This window comes from Octopus bimaculoides, chromosome 4 (genome assembly GCF_046866305.1).
Source record: "Octopus bimaculoides isolate indiv1 chromosome 4, ASM4686630v1, whole genome shotgun sequence".
Lineage (NCBI taxonomy): Eukaryota > Metazoa > Mollusca > Cephalopoda > Octopoda > Octopodidae > Octopus > Octopus bimaculoides.
The window spans coordinates 120,071,128-120,090,343 of record NC_142931.1 but is presented as its reverse complement, the minus strand read 5'-3'; the positions used below and the strand labels follow the sequence as shown (position 1 = coordinate 120,090,343).

At 35.5% G+C, this 19,216-nt stretch overlaps 1 protein-coding gene across 4 annotated transcripts in view; it reads left to right on the top strand.

Moving 5' to 3' along the window:
* Window positions 1-19,216, top strand: part of LOC106868836 (multiple C2 and transmembrane domain-containing protein 1) — a 296,877-nt gene that overhangs the window by 33,646 nt on the left and 244,015 nt on the right. Inside the window, exon 1 of one of the 4 annotated variants that reach the window (XM_089351240.1) lies at window positions 3,484-4,007. The exons of 2 other annotated variants lie outside the window; for them this stretch is intronic. In XM_089351240.1, coding sequence (XP_089207366.1) covers window positions 3,776-4,007 — 232 coding nt within the window. In that variant the 5' untranslated portion in view covers window positions 3,484-3,775. Of the gene's footprint in view, window positions 1-3,483; window positions 4,008-19,216 lie in introns of those variants that run through there. One more of the 4 variants, XM_089351239.1, reaches the window with a different exon arrangement.

Sequence of the window (19,216 nt, the reverse complement as noted above, 5' to 3'; positions counted from 1 at the left end):
TGACACTAAGGTTTCGGTTCATGTAATTATATGCAGTGGAATGTAAAGAAAGATGAAGCAATAATGTTGTCAACCTGGCAGATCATTTCATTATCTGATTGTGACTCTCTTTTGATTGATATGTGGGTGACCTTAACAATGGGCAAGAATTACAAGTTTTACCCTGTCAATGCCTTCTGTGTAAGTCATGATGGTTATAATCATGAGCATTGCCTTATATTGTTGCTTGGAATGAGATGATTAGGCATGGCTGATTGGACATACAATCTGCTTTGGGGACAGTACTTTTGGTGCTAGAGGCAAATAGACAGGTGCATGCATATGCAGAAATATATACATATATACAGATATATATATATATATATATATATATATATATATATATATATATATATATATATATATATATAGATAAATAGATAAATAAATAGATAGATAGATAAAGAGAGAGATTACAATTCATGAATTCTGAACACAATTGACATAAGTATTCTCCCTTCCCTCATACATGTAAACAGTGAGAGAGAGAGGGAGATGGAGAGAGAGGGAAATGGAGAGAGAGGGAGATGGAGAGAAAGGGAGAGGGAAATGGAGAGAGAGAGGGAAATGGAGAGAGAGAGAGAGTGTATTTGAAATATTGATTCCAAATTTTGACACAAGACTAGCAATTTTGTAGGAGTTAAGTTGATTACATTGGCCCCCAGTGCCCAATTGGTACTTATTTCTTTGACCCTGAATGGATGAAAGGCAAAGCTGACCTCAGTGGAATTTGAACTCGGAATGTAAATATGGATGAAATGCTGCTAATGATTCTGTCAGCTTGCTGCCTTTGAATGTGAGAAACATTGAGGAGAAAGAAACATTAAAATGAGTGAAACATTAAAACATCTAATGTCAAATTAGTTGGCATTGAATCAACAGTGCTAAATAAGTGACACCAAAACAATTGTGCCATGGTGTCACAAACCCCTTGTGACACAATGTCTGCTTTCAACATCAAGGGCAAGAAGTTGTTTTGGCAGGCTTGGTGTGTCTATGAAAACATCACAGACATTTGTGTATCTGGCCAATCATGCCTTTCATTTGCTGGCTATCGATGACTACCATTTTTTAAAAAGTGCAAGAGACTGACTGTTACTCCGTTTAGGAAAACCAGGCTATTGAGCTCTGTCAAAGAGATAATAAGGGAATACAGAAGTATCAACCATTGGACAAACTGCCATTCAACGATGATATCCAACACACAGTATATTAAACAAATATAAGGTAGTGAGATGGCAGAAACATTAGCATTGTGAGGCTAAATGCTTACTAGCATTTCTGCTGTCTTTATGTTCTGAGTGGCTCTCACTCTTTTGGGGTTGATAAAATAAGTACCAGTTGAGCACTGGGGTCAATGTAATTGACTTACCCAGTGCCCCAAGATTGCTGGCCTCGAGGCCAAAATTTGAACTCAATATATTAACCAATACATTAAGCAAGTATGAAGAAGACCAATAACCAATACACACACAACCAGTGATTCCTTCTCTAGTGGAGGCACGTGGCTTAGTGGTTAGGGTGTTGGACTCATGATCATAAGATTGTGGCTTCAATTCCTGGACTGGGCAACATGTGTTCTTGAGCAAAACACTTCATTTCACGTTGCTCCAGTCCACTCAGCTGGCAAAAATGAGTAATCCTGTGATGGACTGGTCTCCTGTTCAGGTGGGGAATTTATACGCCATGGAAACAAGGAAAGTGGTCCTTATGAGTCAGTATAACTTGAGAAGGAAACTTTAACTAACTTTAAACTAGTGGTCCCTTCTCCATTAGGTTTTGTCTGGACTAAGGTGCGAGGGTCATGGGAAACATTGTGGTTAACAATTCCATTGTGTATAGGGAACTGATCAAGTGTTCCTGCAAAGAAAACTTCTCCAAGTGTGTCAGAGCAAATTTGAACTGTTCAGTATTTTGCAAGTGCAAATGTATTCCAGAGAACATTGTGAGCTTATTTACTTGAAAATTAAAGCTCTGTCTGTAAATATTAATCCTTTTGTTACCCTATTTCTGTTGAAGCACACTGCCTTTGCTTGAGTTAGTTTTGAAAATAAGGAAGAATTTAGCAAAATAATTTTGTCATTAAGTTGGGGTTTGGAACATAAATTAACATGAAATTTTGATGGAAGATTTTACTTTAGATCTCTTTAATCCTCTTGTAACCCTATTTCTGTTGAAATATTACTGCCTTTGTTTCAATTACTTTTGAAGATAATGAAGAATTTAGTAAAATAACTTTGTTAATTTTTTAGTTTCTTAGTCAAAGCTCTTTTGTCACACATCCTGTGACCTCTTCAGCAACGCTCTGTCCCACGTGTCTCCTCTTGTACTGCTTAGAGTAAGCGAACACACGTAGGATAGAGAGTGTTATTATTATGCTTGTTGTTTGGAACGTAAATGAACAAGAAATTTTGATGGAAGATTTTAATTTAGATTACTTTAAGCCTTTTGTTACCATATTTCTGTCAAAATACACTGACTTTTGAAGATAATGAAGGTTTTAATAAAAAAAAATTGTTATTATTATACTTGTTGTCTGGAAAATAAATGAACATGAAATTTTCATGGAAGATTTTTAATTTAGACTAGTAACTTAAACCCTTTTGTTACAATATTTCTGTTGAAATAAACTACCGTTCTTTCAATTACTTTTGAAGATAATGAAAAATTTTGTGAAATAACCTTTTATTATTATGCTTCTTGTTTGGAACATAAACTAACATGAAATTTTGATGGAAGGTTTTAATTTAGATCATTTTGAAAGAAGTTTGTATCAGAGGAACAATCTTACGTGGATTTGTATCAAAAGAGTTCTAACTGCGCTGATTTTAATAAAAGTCATGCACACACATTTGTTTGGGTTTTGTGTAACTTGACTTTTATTATTAATACCCTTCGTTTGTGATATTTCTTTAAAAATAATTTTTTCAAAATTCATATTAAAAAACAAAACAACTCTGCCGCTAATATTCACTAATTAGGACCCAAATATGACTTAAAAAAAAAAAATTCACTTGCTAATAGTTATTTCACTAAACCACCTGACTACTTCCTAATGGTTGTGTTCTATTGTGATTTTATTAGGGTCTGTTCTAGGCATTGACAAGCAATTGGTAGCGGCGGTAATGGTAGTACTTGTAGTAGTAGTACCACTACCTTGTACTTTATCGAATCAATTAGAAATGTTTGACGGGCGCTATTTATTTACACCATGCTGACTTGTTGAATAAATAGACTAGAAATTCAATATGACTCGACTGTTTTGACCACGCCTCTCGCAGCATACGCTAATGTTTGACGGAGAAAGAAGGGGAGGAGGAGGAAGAAAAACTGTTCGCGAAATTAATCGTATGTGTATCAATACTAATACCTCCACCCTTTCCCTTTCTTGATTTGCAGTTCATATATATATATATATATATATATATATATATATATATATATATATATATATATTCGCACACACGTACAGTGCGATATGATTTATGATATATAAATAATAGGTGACTATGTAGTACGAGCATGATCAGCAACCCCGCGTGACCACAACCACCACAACAATCACATCGATTTCTCTACCCCGATGAAACGATCAGTGTCGCTAGTTCCTTCAGATGGTTAGTAGCTGTCAGGATTTGAATTACAATTAGAGCTACATCGAGCCATCAAAAGGCACATCGGAGATATGTTATGTTAGCGGTCTTTTTCAGTAGAAGTCTCCAAATTCGATTAGGGCATGGAGAGACAATTAGAAGCCACCCCAGAGGCAGGCAACATAGACCCGATTCCATCTACTGCAGCTACTCATGAAGTACATTCTTCAGTAACAACCAGTAGCGCTAATGATACGGAACGGCTCGAGGAAGCAACGGCTTTACCAGATCAGTCATTGACAGCTCGACCAGGATTTTCGCCAAAACCATCAAGACCAGCCGCAAGTGCACGCTTCAGTGTACTAACTAAATCCGGTTAGTCTTTCTTTTCTTTCCTTTCCCCGCTACCGAAATTGTTGTTGAAATTATGTATCTTTAATATCTAAGCACTTAGGGCGGACTAAGACTAGGGCCGTAACTTTTCTCAGTAGGTCGTTTTCAGGTGTGTTTTGACGATATATGTGATATTTTTTTGTATTTACGAACATGTTTATGTATGAGGAGTACTTAAACAGTAATATGTGCCGTAATTAAATAAACCACAGTTAGTTGTAGTAGCAGAACCTTCATATTTTGAGTTCAAAACCTACTGAGGTCGGAAAAAAAGGCCTTCCATCTGTACATAGATAATAATAATAATAAAAAAAAGAACATCTTTATAACATCTTACAAAAATTGGCCTTGTGCCGAGATAGAAGAAATTATTAGTAGCTATTGTTATTGTAGAGCTTCAGGTCAACTGTTCAAACAGATCTAGTTAAATGCATTTTAACTGATCACCTTGTTTTTATCGGGGAGGAGGATGTACCTAGACCTATATTATTTAATGTGTCCGTCTCTTAAGGAACTGGATTGTGTGTGTGTGTGTGGAGAGAGAGAGAGAGAGAGAGAGAAAGAGAGAGAAAGAAAGAAAGAAAGAGATTTCATTACTACTTCTAGCAGGTCAATTATACAAGTTCTGGCTCCTTCTTTGGCAAGGTAGTAGTTGTAGTGTAGTTTGTAGCATGTAAAACTGAATTAACAATTCGGTTTCGATTCTCAATTAAAGCTGTCCCTCTGATGTCCTTGGAACGCTGTGAATGGCATGGCACAATTTCCTAATTTTCCCTCTTTCTCCAAAATTCTTAGAAATGTTGCATACATGTACCATATCTTATCAACAGCTAATCGAAATAATCGACTCTATATTTAAAATATTTCGAAATATTTTACCAAGTAAAACTATTCCAATCTCCATTTGTAAACATTAGTAAGAAACCTTGTCAAATACAAAGAGTGTGTGTTGTGTGTGCGTAATCATTTTAATTCTAACATTTTCTTTTGTTATTTACATGAAAGTAACACACACATGTAAATAAGGTTATTGATCGAATCCACGCATCGCATGCTTTTTTTTTCCTCTTTCTAACTTGACTGATATTCTAGATTCCTATGATATTACTATCAACAGGTTCCTTTTTCAGTATTGTTATATTCGAACTGTAGATAAAAACCATACATATACACAATCCATATTCAAGATCTTTCTTTCTGTCTCTGTTTATTTCTCTGCCTGTCTCTCTCTCTCGTCTTGTCATTCTTTTTCTCTCATTTCATATACTACATCCTTTCTTTCAACGCGCTCAATATCTATCTATCTGTTTATTTATCTATGTTTTGTCTGTGTATTTGTTTATCTATTTATCTATGTTTATTTATCTATTTGTTTATCTATGTTTCTGTCTGTCTATTTGTTTATCTATCTATCTATCTATCTACCTATTTATTTATGTGTCTATCTATCTATCTATCTATCTATATCTACCTGTCTCTATGTTTCTCTATATGTCTCTATTTGTTTCTCTATCTATCTATCTCCCTGTCTCTATTTGTTTCTGTATCTGTCTATTTGCTTATCTATCTATCTGCCTGTCTTTCTATTTGTTTATCTATCTGTCTATCTATCTATCTATCTATCTATCCGTTTGTCTCTCTATTTGTTTATCTATCTACCTGTCTGTCTTTCTATTTGTTTATCTATCTATCTCGCTGCATGTGTGTACGTACATATCTATGAATATGCATATATGCGTGTGTTTATTTACACACACATAGACAAAATGTAAAAACTAAACCCCTATATTTGTGTGTGCACTCACACACATAGACAATGTGTGAAAGAGTAAATAAGGAAATACAGAATATGAATCCATTTACACACGCTTTTTATAACAGCACACACAGCGCACATACCTAGCTTCACCACACGTGTTCGTGAGACAGACCGTCTTAACAGAAATGACTACTGACTAGAATAATCCGTTTTAATTCGGAAACGGAATAGTGCTTGTTTTCTGTATCGTCACTCTATCAAAAGTGACCTGTGATAGCTATTATTATTAAACATTCTCTCTTATTATCCATTCTTTCTTTTATCAACACTTGAAAAGTTTTGTATGGTCCTACACCTTTTTTTAAACCTTTTTAAGGAAGTTTTGTATCGTTTTTGTTTTCTTTTTTTTTTTTACCTTTAAAGGCAAATACCCTCTGTCGTATCTTGTTAAATTTCTTCCAGCCATTTGAAGCATTTCAAATTTTCACTACATTATTTTAAAAAAATGTAGTTTTTGCCTGGTGATGACGAAAATCGCATTCATTTCCTTCCAGATAATTTATAATAGAAAAGTAACAAATATTCTTCAATGAAGTAAGATTATTGTAGAAAATTTGAAAAACACTTTATGAAAACGTGAAGTTGTTGGAAGAAATTTAACAAGATTCTCTCATCAAGGCATTTATGGTAGTTTTTCTTCCGAATAATATAAATTAATTACACCTGTGATTTAATCTAATCTGTATCTCTGAAAATCAAGAGTTCAGAAATGTTACCAAATACAATCAGAGAATCTAAATGGACAAAATTGAAAACTATTGCAAATTCTTGAAGAAAAAAAAAAAAAAAACCACCCTAGCAACCAGCCGGTTGAGGTGACTTTAGGGTTTCTAAATTTGTGTGGTGTACGTCACTTTTAAGTCCAGTCATGCGGTGTGATTAGGTGAGTAGGCGGCTAATTGAAATTGCGTTAAAATGAGCACCTGTAAAGCACTGAATCGTGTCTTAAAGGAGTCATTCAATAAATATCCCTCTATAAAACTGATGATATTGTGCAAGGTCGAGTTCATATCGCAGTCTGAGTAAAATATTTTACGTTTTGTATATCATTCGTATATAACCTACTGCGGTAGTTATTTACTTTCTGTTCTATGTTTAACCGCCCTTTGGTTCTACGTTACAAACTTACTGTTTTAAGGTGATCTAAGAAAAACACCCTTCCATTAAAAATTTCATGTTAATCTGTTTCAAACATCAACTTGATAAATAATAAAGACAAAGTTATTTTACTATCTTCTTTGTTTTCAAAATTATCTGGAATAGAGGCAGTTTATTTCAAAAGAAATGTAATAACGAAAGGGTTAAGTGTTGATTTATAAATTAGTAAGAAAATAGGAAAAACTAATCATAAATGGCTTTTCTTTATATGTCGATTAATAATTATTTTTAAAAAAGAGCGAAACAAATTATTTCTCAATGTCGATTTTTAATAAAAAAATTTTTTTAAATGGAAAAACAAGATATTTTATCAATGACTTTATGTCTTTGTGGGTCGATTATTAATTAAAAAACAGGAAAATTAAATCACTTAATTGATGACTTTCAGCATGGAATATTTAACATTCTTTTAAAAATGTTTGAAGGATGAAAGTGTCATTTCGACTTTAGTCTTTGATGATTAAACATGTTAATCAATATGCAGGTGACACTTTGAATGTGGAATGTTTCTGTAAAAACACTGATTGGATTTAATGTAATCAATTACCTGTGAACACATTATCGATGACTAGTGACGATATTTAATGTAAATAAGGTTGACAATCGTTACAGTATAAACAAATATTCCGATGTTACGTCGAGATCAATGTGACTCCCTTATTTGGATCAACTTTTCATCTTTAGATTCTGTTGATTATAATTTGATTGCTGAAATTTTTAATCAAGTCAAAAATTAAAGTCGCGCGCGTGTGTGTGTGATAACAGGTATTAGTAATTATGTAAGGAACCAAGTGGATTTAAATCAGTGGTGACGAAACTCTGATAGGTGTGTCAGCAGTGACATTTCACAGGTGACAAGCAAAAATTGTCATGCAATATGCTGTGTATATATATATAAGATTTCGTAGTTTATATATATATACATATATGAGAGAGAGAGAGAAACCTATAAGCATTTGCCTAAAACTAAAATAACGTATACATCTAAGTGATAATCCATGGACAAGATTATTAAAGAAATGAAAATTGTGACTCGTCGGATTCAAAAAGATTTAAATTGTCAAAGCATTGTTCTTCTTTCTCACTCGTGTGTCTGTGTGTACCTATGTGTATACACATACAGACAGTCACCGGGTTACGAAAGAAGAATTGTTCTTACATTAATTTTAAAGTCGGAGCAGTTACTCACGGTTCGTATTTAGCGTCAGTCAGTCACATGTCTTAGTATGTGGTATATATTTTAGCTGAACTATCTTAAAATAATAACTGTTTCAAATTTTGATACAAGGCCAGCAATTTTAGGGGTCAAGGGTTGATTTATTACATCGACCTCACCACTTGTTTGGTACTTTATTTTATCGACCCAGAATGATGAGAGACAACGCCGACCACGGCGGTTTTTGAATGTAATAAAGGTATTGAAATAATAATAATAATATTAATGATGATGATGCCGATAATTTCTTTTATTCATAATAAATGTGTTTATAACTGAGAGGAAATTGGCTAGATTCACTAATCCTTTCAATTATTATTGGTGTTTCGGGAACTGTGACGAGGAATTTGAGGGTAAAATTAGATTTTGATAAGGAGTGGGTGTAGGGCAGAAAACTGTTTACTTAGATCAGCCAGAATTTTCCGGAAAGTCTTTGATAGAAAGGAAGGGGAGCTCGGAACAACCTGGAAGGCTCTTAATAGGAGTAGAGACAAGAATGTTTCTCTTGCTAGAGCCCAGGTTGTGATCTGATATTAGTGAAACTAAACCAGTCACAATAGCAATATCAAAATTTTAGGCATAGGGCCTAAAATTCTGGGGGATAGGCTAATCAATTGCATCAACCCCAATGCTAAACTGGTGCTTTTATTTCATCAACCCTATGAGGATGAAAGGTAAAGCTGACCTCAGCAGAATCTATAATTACCAAGTAAAATGAGAAAATATACCACTAAGCATTTTATCCAGCATGCTAATGTTCTGATAGCTCACCATCTTCATCGTTTCAAACTTTGGCATGAGGCTGGCAATTTTAGGAGAGGAGGACTAGTTGATTACATCAAACTCAGGGCTTAACTGGTGCTCATTTTATCGACCCCCAAGGGAATGAAAGGCAAAGTCAAATTCTGTTGCGATCAGCCTTGTCTGTCATACCTTCAGGGTCAGGAAAATACAATACTGGAGAAGTGAACCTTCCCTAAAATTACTGGCTTTGTGCCTAAATTAGAAACAAAAATAATAAATGTATTGTTTATTGAGAGAGAATGTGAGCATGTATGTGTGTGTGGTGGGGTACAGGATCAGTTGAATGTTCTAGCAACTCAGGTAGTTGCCCAGGAATATGGAAGAACATGACATGGTTTGGATGTCACGTGATGTTTATGTATATATACACAATGAGCTTGCTTCCCAAGTACAAGGTTCTGAGTTCAGTCTCACTGTGTGGCATCTTGAGCAAGTGTCTTCTACTATAGCCTTGGTCTAACTAAAACCTTGTGAGTGGATTTGATGGGGAGAAACTGAAAGAAGCCCATCGTATTTGGATGTTGTACTGAAGAAGGAGCAAGAACTCTTGCGATATGCATATACATCTATTGCATATTTTTAGATCCAAGTGTGACTAATCAAAGCCTTGTGAGTGGATTTGGTAGACGGAAACTGAAAGAAGCCTGTCATATATATACATCTATGTGTATGTTTCTGTGTTTGTCCCCCACCTCTGCTTGGCAACCGGTATCGGTTTGTTTACATCTGTGTAAGTTAGTGGTTTAGTAAAAGAGAAAAATAGAATATGTACTAGACTTTAAAAAAATAAGCCCTGTTGTCAACTTGTTCAACTAAAAAATCCTTCAAGGTGGTGCCCCAGCATGGCTGCAGTCAAATGACTGAAACAAGTAAAAGATAAAAGATATATATATGCACAGGAGTGGCTGTGTGGTAAGTAGCTTGTAGGGTTAATTCAAAATGATGTAAATTGAAGCAATGACAAGTGACCAAGACTTTTGGTGATATGCTGTGCTTGAGAAGACCTGTCAAACCAAGTGAAACTGTAGTTGTGGCCAATGCCAGTGTCATGTAACAGGCACTCATGTCAGTGGTATGTGAAAAGCACCCTTTGAACATTGGGCCTCATGGAGGTGATAAGTGACTGAGACCTTTGGCAATATGAGAAGACTCATCAAGCCAAGTGAAATCATAGTTGTGTCACATAACTGACATCCATGTCAGTGGCATGTAAAAAATACCCATTACACTCCTGGAGTGGTTGGCGTTAGGAAGCGCATCGAGCCATTGAAACCATGCCAAATCAGATTGGAACCTGGTGTGACTTTCCAGCTTTTTTTTTTCAGTCAAATCGTCTAACCCAGAGGTTTTCAAACTGTGGTCTGCGGACCACAGGGGGTCCGCAAGGACAAGACAGGGGGTCCGTAGACAGCAAATACTTTTTATGGGCAATTTGATTTTATGTATGTTTTTTAATCGAAATCTTTTAATTGACAATAAACCTATTTGTTAAATACTGTTAAATAAATAAATGCAAAAATATATGTTATTTTAAGCAAATATTTATGTATAAATTTCATAAGCATTTATAAGGGGGTCCCTAAGGTAAAGCCTGAAATATAAAGGGGTCCGCAAGTCAAAAAGTTTGAAAATCCCTGGTCTAACCCATGCCAGCATGGAAAGCAGACACTAAATGATGATGATGATGATATATTTGACAAAGTAATCTGAATGCCAAAGCCTTAGATATCTGATCTGGCAAATAATCTCTTTCCTGAATAATTTTCTCAACATTTAAGTAAATTCACTCATAACAAATACATTGACATTCGCTTTTTCACTTTACTCTTTAATATTGTGTAAATCTAAGGCAGTGAGCTGCTAGAATATTTAGCATGCTGGACAAAATGCTTAGCGGCATTTTGTCCATCTTTACATTCTGGGTTCAAATTCTGCCAAAGTTGACTTTGACTTTCATATTTTCAGGATCCGTAAAATAAGTACCAGTAGAGAGAGCACTGTAATCGATTTAACCCCTCTCCTGGAATTGCTGGCCTTGTGCCAAAATTTGAAACCAATATTGTGTAAATTTACCTTCCCTTTCAAATGATTGCAGGAGTGGCTGTGTGATAAGAAACTTGCTTCCCAATCACATGGTTCCAGGTTCAGTCCCACTGTGTGACACCTTAGGCAAGTGTCTTTTACTAAAGCCTCAAGCTAAAACCTTTGTGAGTGAATTTGGTAGACAGAAACTGAAAGAAGCCTGTCATATCTATCTATATATATAAAAATGAGAATGTGTGTCTGTCTGTCTGTCTGTGTGAATCCCTAAAACTCGAGAACTACGCAACCAATTTCATTCAAATTTTACACATGCCTTACTTAGGGTTCCAGTTGTGTTTTAGTAAAAAAAAATTATTAACTTCTTGCAGAGTTCGAGCACACGGCAACATAATATCTCCTCCACTATTTAAGTATTACGTGTCAAAAGTGAAACAAAAACACTCATGTCAAATACTTTCACTTTAAAAATGAAACTATTCCACTAACTGAAACAATCACATTTCGATACTGTAGTGACAGATACTTTCACAGAGAGAGAAAGTGAGAAAGAGAGAGACAGAAAGAGAGAGAGAGAGAGAGATGTATATGTATACATATACATGTATATGTACACCATTTCGATACTGTAATGACAGATACTTTCAGAGAGAGAGAGAGAAAGAGAGAAAGAGAGAGAGAGAAAGAGAGAGAGAGAGATGTATATGTATACATATAAATGTACACGTATATGTATATATATATAGATCTATACATACATGTATATGTATACATATGTGTAGATGTATATATATATATATATAGATGTACATGTAATATGTACACATATATACATATATACATGCATACAGATATCTATACATATATTCACCCATCACACACACATACACATGCACACAAACACACACATTAGTCATTTGTTTTCTTATCCAAAACTACGTCAAAAGTACTGAATGGATCTTTATGAAATTTGGAAATTATATTCTTTGCATAACGGCCATAACTCCCATGAAAATTCATATATTTTTGATGTTGATGAAATTTTAACCAGAACATAACAGATGAGCATTATTTAGAAAATGATGTCACACGTTATCGAGGCTACCATTCTTTCTGGATGTGCAAAAGGGGATGACGTCTTTATTCCAAGAATTCCTCTTACTCCATCAGGAGCAGACATTCCTTTTACATTCAGAAGACTACAATTCCCCCTTTGTGTGACTTTTGCCATGTCCATAAACAAATATCAGGGTCAAACACTGTCTGTAGCTGGTCTTCTCTTGGAAGAGCCCTGCTTCTCACATGGACAACTGTATGTTGGCTGCTCAAGAGTGGGCAGCAACAAAAAACCTATTTGTATATGCTCCACAAGGGAAAACAAGGAACATAGTTTACAATGAGGTGTTATAATCACAACAGCAAGAAAGTATGTACATGATCACCTTCTTTTACGAAACTTCATTGACTTTCATATATTTATATTGATATACATATATATACGTGTGTTTGGGTGCGTGTGTGTATATACATCTCTATATATAAAGATGATGCGTAGTCTAGACAGCGTTTTTAGATTTCATTATTCTCTTTAACCCGGGCAACGCCGGGTATTTCTGCTAGTATATATATATATATATATATATATATTTATGTGTGTGTCTGTGTTCTCTCACCACCACCATTGCTTGACAACCGATGCTGGCGTGTTTACATCCCTGTAACATAGCAGTTCAGCAAAAGATACCAATAGAACAAGTACTAGGTTTACAAAGAACAAGTTCTGGGTCGCAGTCAAATTACTGAAACAAGTAAAAGAATAAAACTCATAACAAAATCTTCTTCAGAATCATCTTCCCTTGCCACTCATGCAATTTTTAAATCATTGCAAACATTTCAGCCCTTTTCTTACATTAAACCAGGGCTAATAGGAATATGCCACTGATTTTGATCATCCAACCGAATTCTTAATAGCCTTTACATTTCAATAATTAACCCTTTAGCATTTAAACTGGCCAGATTCAGTCTAAATAGTCTATATGTTTAATATTCAAACAGACCAGATCTGACCTCTGACACCTACTTTACAATGTCACACTAAAATTAAACAATCATATCAAAATCTCAAAGCTATCAGATAATGCATGATTAATTCAAAACAATGTGAATAAATAAGCATTACATTTCACTAACTAATTTGAATACCACTGAATTGCTTAGTGACTATCATTGTTTCCATTGGAATATTGGCTTTGATTTGTTCCATTATTCTTGCTTTGCCCTTTAACTCTTTTGTTACCATATTTCTGTCGGAATACATTGACTTAGTTTCAATTAATTTTGAAAATAATGAAATATTTAGTAAAACAACTTATTATTGAGCTGGTGTTAGGAACATAAATTAACATAAAATTTTGAGGGAAAGCTTTCATTTTGATCACTTTAGCCTTTTTTGATACCAACCTACTTGAGATTGCCCTTGGCCCTCTGATACAAATTCCTTGTTTTAAAGGGATCTAAATTAAAATCTTCTATTAAAACTTCATGTTACTTTATGTTCCAAACACCAACTCAATAATGACAAGGTTATTTTACTAAATTCCTCATTATTTTCAAAATTAATTGAAACAAAAGCAATATATTTCATTTGAAATTTCGTAATAAAAAGGTTAAAACAGAGTTTGTGTCATAGAACCAAGGAACCAGGAGCAGTCATAGGCAAGCTGGCATTGAAAAGATTAAAATTATCCCAATCGTTGACCAACTGTTGCATAATGGTTTTCCCAATGCTGTTGGTATTTTATTTGTCACTGATCACTTTATTATTGCTATTTTAATTTCAATTAGGTTCATTTACTTCTATGCACTACTGTCACTTGTGTAGGCTTTTCATTTTGGAGGCATGGTTATGAGGACAATAACACAAAAAATTGTAAATAAAATAAAACAAGTTAAGACACATTATAAAACCTTTATAGTATAAGATTTAAAATAGTTTTAACGTAGCACTGATTTTTCTCAAACCAAAATCACTGCTGGGAATGTGGTCTGTTTTGATGTGTATTGCCAATAGCCCATCCTCTCATTATTACTAACCGTTTTATCTCACTTGAATTTTTAATATACACAGGTTGGTTTATAACAACAGATGATTGTAAATTGAACTGTTGTAACTTGGAGACTGCTTCTATATATGTGTATGTGTGCATGTGCGTGTGTGTGTGTGTACATATGGTCTCGTATTTTAGTCTCTTTCAATTACACAATCCCTTTCTTAGTCCCATATTTCTACAACAGATCAAAGCAAACTTTGAAAAACATGAAGCAACATTCTTCATACTGTCACAGACCTCGAGCTTCTAATAAGGGGAGTGGTTCATCTGGAACACATATCAGGGCCCAGAGAACCAAGAGGGTCCATGATTATCTACTGGGCCTTTCTCTGCAACAACAAAGCCCAACAGATTTCCTTTGACATTTTAGTAGAAACCCACCTCCTGGAACCTGAAAGCAGTGTTGTTTCATCTTGCCAAATTTCTCTCAAAGGCTCATATACATACATACATACATACATACATACATACATACATACATACATGCATACATACATATTTATCATCATCATTTAACATCTGTTTTCTTGGCTGGTATGGGTCGGGTGGTTTGACAGGAACTGGCAAGTCAGAAAACTGCACTAAGCTCTACTGTCTGCTTTGGCATAGTTGCTATGGCTGGATGCCCACAACACAAAGGAGCAGGGATAGTAAAATCCATGCAAATACTTTTCCCGGGCGCTATAGTGAAACAACTTGGCTAACTAGATTGACCAGTGATAATCGTTGTGAACCATGTAGTCCATACATTTACATTTGTATTCCTGTTTGAATTGTAAATCCAAAACTTACTTCACACCACATACACAGAGACTCTAGAATGAGACATTTGTAGCTTATTGCTCTCTTTCACAGAATGGTGTTTTACAAACAACCACTCAACATGTTTGGAAAAAAAAACAAAGAAAAAAGAAAAGATTGTTTCAATCAAAATAGAGGATAATTTTGTGCAGTGGTTTATTATTCATATTTTCTTTTTATTATCTGATCCAGCATTTGTCTTTTTTTAAGTGTTTGTGTGTCATTGTCATCATTTGAAAGAGAATAGGTAGGTGCATTGAATAACATAGTCCCAGATAAATTATATCTGGAAGAAAAAACGGTTTAATGGTTATGGCGAGAATGCTTTTAATCACAGGTTTGCTTGGTCAGGGATGACCTGAGATTAAACAACAACATTGTAAAACTCCAGAAAATATCAATAGAGCGCACGCATACATGCGCACGTGCATGCACCCCCTTCTGCCAAATAATCATTTTGGCTATAAGGAATTTGTTTAAGGACAAATGCCTTCTTGTTTATTTTGGACTTCATAGATAATAAATGACCAAAATGCAATCACATTGTGGAAGAACCATTTTAACTGTTTAAGAAGACGCGCGCACACACACACACACACGCATTCGCGCGCATGCACAGATTCTCACAAAACTTGCCAAACAAGTACAACTCTGAAATGACCAAATATTTTGATAAAATGGTTGAAGTAGTTCAATTTACAGAGAGCCTTTCTGGAACCTCTATATGGGTTATTTAAAGTGCTAGAAACAGTAGCCATATCATCCTGAAATAATGGTTTTTGATTTAGGCATGAAACCAGTAATTTTGAAGGTTGAGGTTTTGTCAATACCATTGATACTAGTACTTGACTGGTACTTTATTTTATTGACCTCAAAAAAGTGAAAGGCAAAGTTGATCTTGATGAGATTTGAACTCAGAAGGTAAAGACATTGAGGAAATGCCACTGACCATTTTGTCCAATGTAGTAATGATGCTGTATTTGTAATAATAATGATGCTTTCAAATTTTGGCACAAGGCCAGCAATTTCAGAGGAAGGAGTAAGTTGATTACTTAGACCCCAGTATTCAGTTGGTACTTATTTTATCGACCCCCTGAAAGGATGAAAGGCAAAGCTGACTCTGCTGCAAATTGAACTTAGAATGTAAAGACGGACGATATGTTGCTAAGCATTTTGTCCGGTGTGCTAATTACTCTGCCAGCTTGTTGCTTCATTAATAATAATAATCCTTTCTACTATAGGCACAAGACCTAAAATTTTAGGGGAAGGGACCAGTCAATTACATTGACCCTAGTGTTTCACTGGTACTTAGTTTATTGACCCTGAAAGGATAAAAGGCAAAGTCAACCTCGGTGGAATTTGAACTCAGAATGTAATGGCAGATGAACTACTGCTAAGCATTTCGCCCAGTGTGCTAACGATTCTGCCAGCACGCTGCCTTAGTAATCATAATAATAATGGTTTCTTTAACCAGGAGTTGTGCTCCATGGTCTTCCCAGACCCTCAATGTTAATGTTTTTCTTTAATATTTCCTAGTCAATGACTGCAGGAAAGATGTGTGCAGGGAGGGAATTAGAAAAGGCTGATACCTACCAGATTCTAGACAAATGGTAAAAGGAGGAGGAACAACAAATGAGTTAGGAGTACTTGAATGGAGTAACGTCTAATGGCTGACTTGGTAGAAGCTTACAAGATTATCCACCATCTATTCAACAACAACTTTGGAAACCATTTTGAATTCAATACCTCTACCACTTGTGGACATGCTTATAAAATAAAATATAAAACTAAAAATAAAAAAAAATTCTACGCTGTGTGGTAAGTAGCTTGCTTACTAACCACATGGTTCTGGGTTCAGTCCCACTGCGTCGCACCTTGGGCAAGTCTTTTCTACTATAGCTTTGGGCCGACCAAAGCCTTGTGAGTGGATTTGGTAGACGGAAACTGAAAGAAGATCGTCATATATATATATATGTATGTATGTGTGTGTTTATGTTTGTGTGTCTGTGTTTGTCCCCCCAACATCGCTTGGCAACCGATACTGGTGTGTTTACGTCTCCGTAACTTAGCGGTTCGGCAAAAGAGACCGATAGAATAAGTACTAGACTTACAAAGAATAAGTGCTGGGGTCGATTTGCTCGACTAAAGGCGGTGCTCCAGCATGGCCGCAGTCAAATGACTGAAACAAGTAAGAGAGAATACTCAGAATTGTTGAACTACAGAATAAACTATCCTGCATTGGTATAGCTCCCAGGACACTAAATCCTTCAAAGGTTCTATGCTTCCTTAATAGTCACCAACACTGCACCTAACATGCCATATGCACCCTTTCCTCTTTATGGGTCTTTTACTGTTCCTTTTTGTCAATCATTATTTGTTTCATTCTGAGTGGAGGCGCAATGGCCCAGTGGTTAGGGCAGCGGACTCGCGGTCATAGGATCGCGGTTTCGATTCCCAGATCGGGCGTTGTGAGTGTTTATTGAGTGAAAACACCTAAAGCTCCACGAGGCTCTGGCAGGGAATGGTGGCAAACCCTGTTGTACTCTTTCACCACAACTTTCTCTCACTCTTACTTTCTGTTTCTGTTGTGCCTGTAATCCAAAGGACCAGCCTTGTCACGCTGAATATCCCCGAGAACTACGTTAAGGGCACACGTGTCTGTGGAGTTCTCAGCCACTTGCACGTTAATTTCACGAGCAGGCTGTTCCGTTGATTGGATCAACTGGAACCCTCGACGTCGTAAGCGACGGAATGCCAACAACATTTGTTTCATTCTGTATATTATGCATTAACTTTTGGCTATTAAAGCTATCTTTCTTTATTTGATTCATTGGTTTCAATCTATTTTTTTAAACCCTTTTCTGATGAATTGTAGTGCTCCTGAGCTCTGAGCACTATTATTTTATAAGCCTACTCTGAAAAACTAGATGCTTTGTAGAAGCAGTAGAAAAGGTAGAGAGAGGATCATCTCTTGAACATTAATGTAAGTAATGTTAGGAAGACATACTATAATAGTAGACATTCTAATAGTAGATATACATAATGTAAAATATAATAAAAGCAGATGCTAGTGTATTTAATGTTATAAACCAAGGAGTTTTAATTAAAATTACAATCTAAATGATGAAAACAATTATCTTTTATTTTTTAATTTTTTTTACTTGTTTCAGTCATTGAACTATGGCCATGCTGGGGCACTGCCTTGATGAGTTTTAGTCAAACAGATTGCCCCCACCCCACCAGTACGTTTTTTTTTAAAAGTCTGGTACTTATTCTATTGGTTACTTTTGCTGAACTACTAAGTTTTAAGGATGTAAATAAGCCACTACCAGTTGTCAAGTAGTAGTAGTGGTGGAAGATAAAGGCACAAAGACGCATGCGCACACACACACACACACACACACACACATATTTGATGAGCTACCACATTGGGGTTTTAATAGAAGTTACTTGTCTGAGGTGCCATATAGTGACACTGAACCTGGAAGCATGTGGCTGCAAAATGAGCTTCCTAACCACACAGCCATCCTTGCACCTGAATTTTGGTAGGCATAAAAAGGAGGCAGAGGAATCAACCTTAAAACTTAAATTAATTAAATATGGAATGTTGTAGTGAATGAGTCTAATCTTTGGCAATATGTAGATCACTGTAGGCATGTTTCAATCTTGTTAGACCTCTTCAGTGAAGCATAATTTCACGTTTTTTTGCATTTATTTTTATTTGTTTCGATCATTGGACTGTGATCATGCTGGAGCACTGCCTTGAAGGCTTTGTCAAACAAATCAACCCCTGCACTTATTTTTAGGTTGGCTACTTATTGCATTGGTCTGTTTTGCTGAATACCAAGTTATGGAGACATAAACCAACACCAGTATCAAGCAGAAGTGGGGGATAAACACAACTATAAAGACATGTGTATGCATATGCATATGTGTGTGTGTGTGTGCGTATATACATACATACATGTATTTATGTATATGTATGAATATATATATATATATATATATATATATATATATATATCATCATCATCATCGATTAACGTCCGCTTTCCATGCTAGCATGGCTTGGACGATTTGACTGAGGACTGGTGAACCAGATGACTGCACCAGGCTCTAATCTGATCTGGCAGAGTTTCTACAGCTGGATACCCTTCCTAATGCCAAACACTCTGAGAGTGTAGTGGGTGCTTTTACATGTCACCGGCATGAGGGCCAATCCAGCGGTACTGGCAACGGCCAT